Source organism: Halyomorpha halys, unplaced genomic scaffold (genome assembly GCF_000696795.3).
Source record: "Halyomorpha halys isolate HHAL.00 unplaced genomic scaffold, Hhal_1.1 Scaffold1608.1, whole genome shotgun sequence".
NCBI lineage: Eukaryota > Metazoa > Arthropoda > Insecta > Hemiptera > Pentatomidae > Halyomorpha > Halyomorpha halys.
The window spans coordinates 73,511-84,111 of record NW_027112348.1 but is presented as its reverse complement, the minus strand read 5'-3'; the positions used below and the strand labels follow the sequence as shown (position 1 = coordinate 84,111).

At 40.3% G+C, this 10,601-nt stretch overlaps 1 protein-coding gene across 1 annotated transcript in view; it reads left to right on the top strand.

The window, feature by feature from the left end:
• The window catches only part of LOC106690192 (WASH complex subunit 4), a 79,649-nt gene that overhangs the window by 7,095 nt on the left and 61,953 nt on the right, over positions 1–10,601 (top strand). Inside the window, exon 2 of the mRNA XM_067050260.1 lies at positions 61–240. Within this exon, the coding sequence (XP_066906361.1) occupies positions 61–240 (180 nt within the window). The remainder of the gene's footprint in view (positions 1–60; positions 241–10,601) is intronic.

The following is a 10,601-nucleotide window of genomic DNA, read 5'->3' as shown; positions in this document are numbered from 1 at the left end:
TATATATATATATATATGTATATATATGTATGTATGTATATATATTCATATTTTTTTTAGGGCCTTGATGTATTAGAAATCATGCGAAATATTCATGTGTTTGTTGGTAAGTATCTTTATAACTTAAACACACAATGCTTTGTCGAATATGTGAGTACCAACAAACATTTAAATACTGTTAAGATACATCAAATTGCCAATTCAATATGGACTCATGGACCAGGAATTATGAATACAACTGTAAGTTAAATTACATTTAATAACTATTATACCCTAATACTTATATTTTTTCATATGGATGTTAAATTTGAAATCATAGTCTTAGCTCATAATTTCACCTGGAAAAACAAATATGTATGAAATCCTCTTGATTCTAAAAATATTTAGGTTTAGGTACATGTATGATTAAGCTCTGAGTAGTCCAAAATCCAACCCATGGACCATACACCTGCAAAGAATTAAAAAATTTAGTTTCTATAATACTTAAAATGGAAATTCATTTCTTGTGGTTCTAAATTGTTATAATATCTAATTAATTTAATAAAGTAATGAATTAGGTATTTTTTTGTTATTTTTCCTGCTGATAAATCCTAAAGGTTAAATCTTAGCAAAAATGTTATTGGATAAGAAATTAAACAGCATTAAATTTTGCAATGAATATTAAATTATCAAAATAAAATATTGAAATACCTAATTAAAATAAAATATTTAAGCTTCTTAAATAATTTTCTAGTCTTTTTAAACAAACTATTGATATTTCGATAAAATAATATCGGAATGTTGTTTTTTTTAAATTTAGCATGGAAGCACTGCGCCCAATAAGGCCTATTTTACGCCAATAACAATCATGCCAATGCTGTAGTCAACATTACAGCACTGTGGTAAGCTCATTAGAGCTTGAGTTTTGAAGATTCCAAGAATCGTAATAAACTTAAGGGATTGATCAGCTCGCACTGTTTGGGATCCAACCAAAGCAGTTCATCGCTTAAAGAACAGCTTAGCCTGTCTTAGTCTCTTATTAAGCCAGTGGCACCTGGCTTTTAATCCATAAGCTGCCTTTATTGTGCTTTTGGCAAAGCTCAGGCTAATGCCACACATAGGCTCAGGTGTTACGGGAATGGTTTCAGAGCCATTCCTAGCAAGTCTGTCAGCATGTTTGTTGCCAGTGTTACCGCAGTGACCCAGCATCCATTCAATGCTGACTCTATTTGCACGTGAGAGTTTTTGAGTGCTGTAGCAGTCTTCAGCAGCTCTGGATGGAGTAACGGGATTGCTGAGTGCCCCTATTGCTGCCTCCACTGTCTGTGTAGATTGTAATTCTTTAACCAGAGAGCCCTTCCTCTATAATAGTGCTGATGCAATGATTTATTGTGAGTATTTCAGATTGAAATACTGAAGTGTACCTCCCTAAGGGAATAGTATACCTTCCAGTGGCTTATCACCCCGCCGACTACTGAGCCCTAGGCTGTTAGGGAGCCGTCCGTGTAGCAATTAATGCCATTGTTCGGTTTATGTATTTTTTATAGCCTTTATATTTGCAGATTTTTAAGTCTGAGTGCATGGAGAGCACCCTATCTTCATCCATCCGTTGAATTATCTTCCCTTGTCCTGCCTGAGTCAGGGCATTGGATCTAGCATCTTCTTTAAGAAGTCTGTACGTAGTGTTCAGAGCTTGTGCTTCAATTTCCTGGGGCAGTGGAGTCAGGCTAAGCATGACTTCTATTGCTGCTGCGGGAGTGGTACTCATAGCTAGATCATAAGGCTCACTAGCCTCTGTAGTCTGTTGAGTATATTCCTATACGTCCATACCTTGGCTCGGTGCCACCACACCAAGGCTGCATATGAGACTATTGGTCTTATGGCTGTGGTGTACAGTCAGCAAACCATTCTTGATTCAAGCCCCCCAGTTCTTGCCTATTGCACGCTTGCAGGCCCATAGGCATTTAAGGACTTTACTAGTTTTCTTTAACATATGCTTGTGCCATCATAGCTTGTGATCTAGAATAACCCCCAGGTGTTTCTCCTCTTTGGCTTGGTTTATCTGGATATTATTCAATATAGATGATCTTATTGTCACCTTTCTCTTTTTAGTTAAGACACAGTCACCAACCTTGAGTGGGCTGATGCTCAGACTATGGTTCTTACTCTAGCCTGTCAGAGTGTTTGCTGCAGTATGCGCTGAGTCTGAAAGTACCTGTGGATACTTTCCTTCGATCAGGATAGCAATGTCATCTGCATAGCCCTGAGTATAGTGACCTACCGTGTTTAGGGTTGTTAGTAGAGAATCAACCACCAAGCACCATAGTGAGGGATAGAGCTCCCAACCCTGCGGGCAGCCCTGAGTAATCCAAAGCTCTGAGTGCCCTTGCTCCAATTTAAGGATCCTTTGTTCCAGCATGGAGGTTATTCAACTGGATACAATAGGATCTGTATTTCTATCCCTTAGGGCATGATTAATAATGCTGTAGGGAGTCTTGTCAAATGCACCTTCAATGTCTGCGAAGATGCCAACTGTGATCTCTTTTTGTTCAAGTGATCTTTCGGTCCTAGAGACTAAGTTGTGTAAGGCTACCTCGTAGGATTTCCCTTCTTGGTGGGCAAATTGTCTGGAATGTATAGCATTTGATAACAATTCCTATTCTCTTATATGTCTCTCCACAATTTTTTTTAATGTCTTCATTGCAAAGGATGAGAGACATATTGATCGAAATGCTTTAGGATCTTAATAAGATCCCTTCCCCGGTTTGGGTATATAGCACATCCTGGATGTCCTCCATCTAGTTGGGGTGTAGCCAAGTGCTAAGCTACCTCTGAGGAGTTCAAGAATATGCGCTCTTATCACTGGTAGGCCTTTCTGCAAAAAGGCAGGAAAGATTCCATCTGTGCCAGATGATTTGAGTGGCGATAAAGAATTAATCACCCATTCGATTTTATCAATAGTAATAATACTTTTAGTTTTCTCTCGCTTATCTCTGCTAGCACTGTAATTATTAATAGTGGGAGAAATGTAATCATTCTCCAGCAACCTACAATTAGGGAAGTGTAATTTTGCTAAGACATAAAGGGTTTCTCGTTCAGTGGAAGTTGCATTATCACCCTTTTTTAGTGTACCTAGCAGTCCAGTATTGGGTTGCTTGGAGAAAATTTTACTTAAGCGGCATGTACCCAGAATGTTAACCTTCTAGTGAAGGTTCTTTGCTTATTAAGCTTATAATTCCACCTGGAAACATTCCTCTCGGATGTGTGTTTATAGACAGGATTGCTGCTGTGGTATGAGTTCACAATAGCATCCGTCTGTGAGTCATTGAGTCATTCCAGGTGCCAAGTATTATTTATTACTTTTGGACAACATCTGGTAAAATCAGTGATATGTGCGTTGTAGGAATCCCAATCCATGCGTCTGGGATTTCTATATATCGCATCGCATCTCATATCAACAAATAAAATGTATCTGATGTATTTGTGATCTGAGCTTGACTTTTCATTAGGGACATGCCAGTTGACTTTGTATTGACTAAAGTGGCGTGTCACCAGCGTGATGTCATTAATTTCTGAACTGACCCTATTGCAGAAGGTAGGGTGTTCCTGTCCTGTTAAGGATGTTAAGATCAAAATAAATAATAAAATCTAAAATTTTCTATATAGCTAAAATCTATCTAAGATTTCTGCATAGCTCATGGTGTCCAGGGCAGCTAGGATCTGCGTTTCCCCCGGTTTTGAGGAAAACCGGCAGGTGGCTGAGCCCGCAGGGCGGGGACAGGCCACGGAGAAGAAGTATAGGAACTCCCCTGGGAATTCTGCACCTGTTGCGAAGAAACTCAGGGGTATGGATGTCAAGCCTAAGAGCTATGCCAAAAAAACTAGTGGGTTTTTGGACGTACCTTGGATACGTTATATTATCTCAGAAGGAATTCTAGCAGATCTTGAGAAAACCAAAGCCGTGACGACGGTGGTGATCTAAAAAGATTGACGTTCTGATGCCAACCGACAATAGGCATCAGATTGTCATTCTTATCAGCCCTGACGAACCCCTGCAAAGTGGGGCGAAACATTGGTTAACAATAAATAGTTTTTTGTTACTATTTTGAAACCTTTATTGACCGCCACCTGGACTCATCATCATGATCGATCGGCGCGATAATCCGTTACTAGGTCCTGGTCTCCTCTAGCAGCTTTCACCAGTTTAATCTGTTAAGTGCAGCTGCTCGCCAATTCCTCACTCCGAGCAGGGTCCTTGAATCCTCCTTAACATCATCCAACCATCAAAGCTTCAGGCGGCCCCTCAACCGTATTCCATGTAGGTGCTCACTGTGAAGTTTATTTGGGATCTCATCAGTTCCCATCCTTGCCACATGGCCTGCCCAGTGTAGCCTGCTGATTCTCAATATTTTTCCAACATCAGGCACACCAATTAACAAGTAGACTTCCCTATTCGTGCGTCTTCTTCAAGCTGAACCATCTTTTACTGGGCCGTAGATGCGTCAGAGTATCTTTCTTTCAAACATTTGGAGATCCCTTTCATCGGCCTTCTTCCATTCTTCCGGGATTGGGTAGACAGAAGGTGGTCGAAGATGCGGGATTTGAAGGTTGTAAGGGTATTAGAGCTACGAATGAAAGAGGGAATAGAATTCCATTGGGATGAGGAAAGATCTACTAAAGGCTGCGGTTCGATGGGCACTTACATAAGTCTGAAGGCCGTGAGTGGGTATTGCGGGAATGCACTGAGGATTTAAATTGAAGGATATCAGAGATGAACGATGAACGACGGGATTGGATAATTTGGTAGAGGAACGAAGGAAGAAAATATTTACGGCGGAAGGAGGGGTAAAGCCACTTCAATTCTTCATAAAATCGGGTGACAGAGGCGTCCCTGGGAACCCCAAAGATGAATTGTACAAAGCAACTATGAAGACTGTCATCCAGCCTGCGGACAAATGGACATCTCCTGAAATTAGGGAAGACCAGCTCAAGTTCATCCAAGTCAGCAAGGACAAGGATATTGGACCGATTCTGAGGTTCAAGGAAGGAGGATGCCGCCCAGAGTGGAAATATATTTTGGAGAAAACCCAAGCTTTAAAGTGTTATTGGGCTCAGTGAGATTCTCTGGTCGTAGAAAAAGGGTTGTTGAAGAGAACTTGGGAGAGTGCGAATGGAAAAGAGAAGAGAATGTAGATAATCCTACCAGCATCGAGGAGGCAAGAGGTACGAGATTCACGGTGGCGCTTAGGATGATGTAGCCGATATGTGTCAGATATGTGCAAAGTGTGCAGCCAGCAAAGGACCTGGAGCTAGGGCTCGGGGACCTATAAAGCAGTATAACGTAGGAGCTCCTTTCAAGACGATTGAGATCAACATAACGGGATCTTTTTCGCGGTCTAAGAAGGAAAACCGGTATATATTGGTTGCTGGAGACTACTTTAGTAAGTGGACAGAAGCCTACGCTCTACCAAATCATGAAGCACCAACGGTTGCCAAAGCCTCATAGAGAACATGTTTAGTCGGTTTGGAATTCCTTTAGAATCACATTCATGTCAGGGACGCACCTTTGTATCTCAAGTCTTCAAGAAGGTCTGTGACTTACTGAGGATTAGAAAGACAGGGACGACACCACTACACCCCCAATCGAATGGGATGGTACTTTGGTGAGTCATCCATGGATACTTAATAATGAACAACAGAATGACTGGGTTGAACAGTTACCGTTGATTATGATGGCGTACCGATCTGCCGTCCATGAAACGACAGGCCGGACCCCTGCTAGTGTTCTGTTTGGATGAGAAATTTATCTACCCAGCGATCTACTCTTTGGAAACCCAGAGGAACAGTCAGATGTCAATGACTACGTCGATGTACTACGATACAGGCTTAAAACCATTCATTCTCAGGTGCGAGATAAGATCCGCCTGGAAAGTGACGGAATGAAGACACACTATAATCTGAATGTGGCAGGAAGAACATTCAAAGATGATGAAAAAGTCTGTTTCTACAACCCTACCCTATAGAAAGGAAGATCTCCAAAGCTCCAGAAAAATTGGGAAGGTCCTTACTCTGTACTGATCAAGATCAATGACCTTGTCTATCGAATACAACGTACACCAAGAGCAAAGATGAAGATTGTTCATTCTGATCCTCTTCTGCCCTATGCAGTGTTAGAGTAAAGCACTGTTCGGGTTGGATAATTTTAAGAAGGGGGCAGTGCAACGAGGTTATCCTTTGGGAGATACTGATCGATTTGATCGGTCCGTTCGTGAACTATGTTTTTCTTAGAAGAGTGTGTAAATGAAAAAAGGGGAACTTTTGTTATATTGTGGACTTGTACATGTCTTGGTTGCTTTAGTAATGCAATAAAAATTTTTTTTGTTTTTGTTCATTTCGGTTTTTTTCTTGGCCTAGTTATCACGTGACAATATTATAAGATAAGGTTGCTTGGTCTGTCTGTCTAATTATGTAGTCTGTGGCCTTAATTACTGCTAATTTTTCTGCCTGCCCTGAGAAGTTAATTAGATTGGTAAAACTAACCATGAGAGAGGCGAGATGCATGGTGCAGATTGAGAGAACAAGATCTGATGAATTTGTTTCAGGAAGAGGATTAAGGCAGGAGGATGCATTGGCCTGCCTCCTCTGTGATTTATCTTTTGAAAAGTCCATTAGAGAATCTGGCATTCAAGTGGGCGGAACAATATTCAGCAGAACAATACAGCTTCTTGCTTACGCTGATGACATTGAGATTGCTGGACGCTCTTTCCAAGCTGTGTCATATACATGACCACAATAGAAATCCCCAGGTCCGGTGGGGGTATTATAATAATAATCAGTATTATAATAATGATCAGAGAATATACTTTTGGAAAAGTCCCTATTTTAGGAGTCATACCTTCTCCACATACCAAGATTTAGCTGTATAAAATTGTTATTCGGCCAATTCATCTGTATGGCTCGGAAACGTGGACTATCTGCAAGGCAGGTGAGCACTACTTATACTGGTCTCAGAGAGGAAGATTCTCCGTGAAATATTTGGAGCTGTCAAGGTTGACCGGATATGGAGACGTTGAACAAACTAGGAGCTTAAAGATGTATTTAAGGAAACAGACGTTGTCCAGTTTGTGAGGTCAGTAGATTGAGTTGGGCTGGGCATGTTGCTCGGATGGCTGAGAATGATCTGCCAAGGAAAATAGTAACAGAGGTACTTCATGGAACAAGACGCAGAGGATGACCTCGCCTTCGATGGAGTGACGGTGCGAGTGATGCCAGGACCATAATGGGAGTGAGGAACTGGATGGCAGCCGCACATGATCGCAATAATTGTTGGAGACTGATGCAAGAGGCCAGGACTCGACATCAAGTGGTAATGCCAAACTGATAATAATAATTTTTCAGCTGGATTGTTAGAGCAATGTGGGCCAAGTCTGTGTTGTTCGTCATAATAAGTGTTATTATGTTATAATGTAAATGCGCACCCAGTGTTCTGTTCCTTTTTGCTTCCGTCAGTATAAATATCGATTGTTAGTAAGTTGGAATTGTCTAAGACTTCAATTTGTTGTATTACTTTGGCTTGGAGTAATGGGTGTATCCATTGTCTAGCTTTTTCTTCTATCTCAATACTGATTTGTCCGATGTCTTTGCAGTTATATTTCTGCTTTTTTAATTTTATAAAGAGTTGTCAGGTCTTTTATTTTGTGTTTTATCGGTAGAAGTCCTGTTAAGACGCAGGCAGCGTCATAGGAGATTGTGTGAGAAACTCAAGAGATCGTCATTGCAATTAGACTTTGAGCTCTTTCTAGTTTTTCGAGGTTCATTTTTTCGTAGTTCCTGATTCCCAGGTGGGTACCGCATATAGAAGTTTCGGAAGTATAGCACATTCATATATAACTCTTAGTGCTCGCAACCAGGCGTGAAAAACGACCAGATATGTAAAACGTTGAATAATGCTTCCAAGCCTGGAGAAAAATGTCACCTGTACGTTGGGAATGAAACCGTATGGGATAAGATCAAGCGGCTATTGCGTGATGAATATATAGGAATGGACAGGATATTCACCCGATGCAAGCTGATGGTGGAAACCCTTCTGGGTTTCTCTGGAAGCCAGAGAGAGGTGACTTTAGCATTTCATCAGAGCAAAACAAATCACCGTGGAATCTCGGAGACCCTGCAAGCATTAAAGAGAAGGTGCTTTTGGTGGGGTGAAGAAGACTATCACAGAAGTTGTAGGGAAGTAGCGTGTATCTCATCAGATTCAGGCAGAGAATTCGACAATGCCATGATTCGAACAAAAATGATGCACCTGAACGTAACATGGCATCTCAACACACCAGGGCACCCCAAGAGCAGAGGAAGCCTAAAACGGCTTCATGGCACGTTGAGTGATCTTCGCTTACATCAGATTGACAAGGGGTTGGAACCGGATGTAGCAATGCCTAAGGCTATGGGGTCGTATAAGCATTTTGTACACTCAGTTACGGGGTTTTCACTTGTTGAGATCCTCTTTGGGCTTCAAGGACATCGGCGGGACTATAAGGGCACGGCAGTGGATGGTGATGAGATAGACAATGCTTGAAAAAAGTTATGGGAGAAGGCACGAGGAAGAATGGAAAAGGAAAAAACCAGTAGGGTGGCGAGGGAGTATTTAAAGGTCACAGACTCCCACAGAATGGGAGCGATCAAAATCGGGTTGATCGTATACAGAAAGTTGGAGTCTAACAGGAGTAAGAAAAAACAGCGATACGAGGGTCCATTCAGGGTGATAATTATTGGGGAACACAATATTGTTACTGTAAAAAGTATTAAAAAACCTAAAAAGAGGAGAACTGTCTATATTGAAGAGTTAAAATTTCCGGCAATAACAATGTAAAAACTCATATTGCCAGTCACTACTAGATTTTATTACAGTAAAATTAGTTATTAATGTAATTCTATTAATTGTTTTTTTGTTTTAAGGTTTATTTTGACTTTTGTAAATATTGTTTTTTGTTTATTTTAGCTTATTTATGTATTGTATAAAGATTTCTTTAATTTTATTCTTAGGTTTATATTATGTATATAGCTATTATTTCAGGGAGCTTGTGAGTTTTTACATTTAAATGTATATAGGAATTTATTTTTATTGTAAATAGTTTTTCTTAATTGTTTTTGTTTTCTATGTTATTATATTGTATAATATTAGTTTACTGTAACTCCCGTAAACTGGCGATGATAGTCTGAGTCAGCTGTTACTTCGGTGTCAGCTGATCGAATGTATATTAAGAGATGTACCGAACCCAGTATTTTACAGCAGTTCAAGCGTGTCAGATCTTGTTCCCTCTTCTCTTTTTTGCGTTCGCTGATACTTAAGTTATATGTATATATTAGGTGTTAACTAATAATATAATGATAATAATAATAATAATCCCTCATTGGCTATATATTACTGCCAGGATAGTTGCACTCGAGTTAGGAATAAAAATGAAAGATAAAAGTAAAAATAAACTCCCAACAGAAGGCAGGGAAATGCCTCCATGGAAGAGAAGACTTCAAAGGAGAATTAATAACTTAAGGGAAAAAATTGGAGTCATCTCAAACTAACTAATTCCGGGACCCTCAAGCTGCAAGACCAAAGACAAAGAGGAAAATAGATGAAATTGTAGTACAAAACTTGGGCACCTTATTGGAAAGTGAATTAATTGATAGGCTGACTCTTTATCTAGACAACCAGAAACAAAAGCTATCTGTTTATGCAAACCGTTTACGGAGATATAGCGAGGCAGCCTTGCGTAGGAAACAAAATCAGCAGTTCAAGCAGACTGAACGCCAGTTTTATAGAAACTTTCTGCAAAAAGAAAAAATATCGAGCATATACCCTGATGATATTGAAGCTTACTGGAAAAGTGTGTGGGGAAAGCCGGTGAATCACCTCGAGCGCTTCTGAATAGAAGAAGAAATGCAAGTTTCCAGAATGCCTCTGATATGAATGAAGTGACAGTATCAGTGGAAGATGTTTCGGGAGCTGTCAGGAACATGAAAAATTGGAGGGCGCCTGGACCTGACGGAATCCAAAATTATTGGATTAAAAGATTTCATTGCTTGCATGAGTTGCTAGCCAAAAGGTATCAGGAAATACTTGATGACACGCAAAAGCCCCCTGATGGTTTCTCCAATCCATTACAAAGAAGAATGAATTAAACCTACGTCCTGAAGACTTCCGGCCAATAACGTGTTTAAATGATTTATATAAAATTCTCACTTCTATCCTGGTGACCAAGATATATGAACACCTTGAAAATGAGAATATAATTCCCATGGAACAGCTAGGGTGCAAAAAGCGGGCTAGGTGTTGTAAGGAGGTCTTAGTCATAGATTCGTTCATTGCTGCACAAGTCTCGAATAAACAGCGAAGTCATTCTATGGCTTGCTATGCATCAAACACCTGCCAGAAATCAAGAGATGAGGCAGCCAAATGTGCCCTCTGTTCGAAAGACCATCCGGCTAACTAGAGAGGATGTGAGGTCTATAAAAACGTTTATAGGCAAAGGACCCAAAATAGGGCATTAAAAACTCCTTAGAAAAGTGGACAGGTACCTCCTGAAGTTGGGAATTCAGCAACTTTTTCAGAATTGGAGAAAAATGCA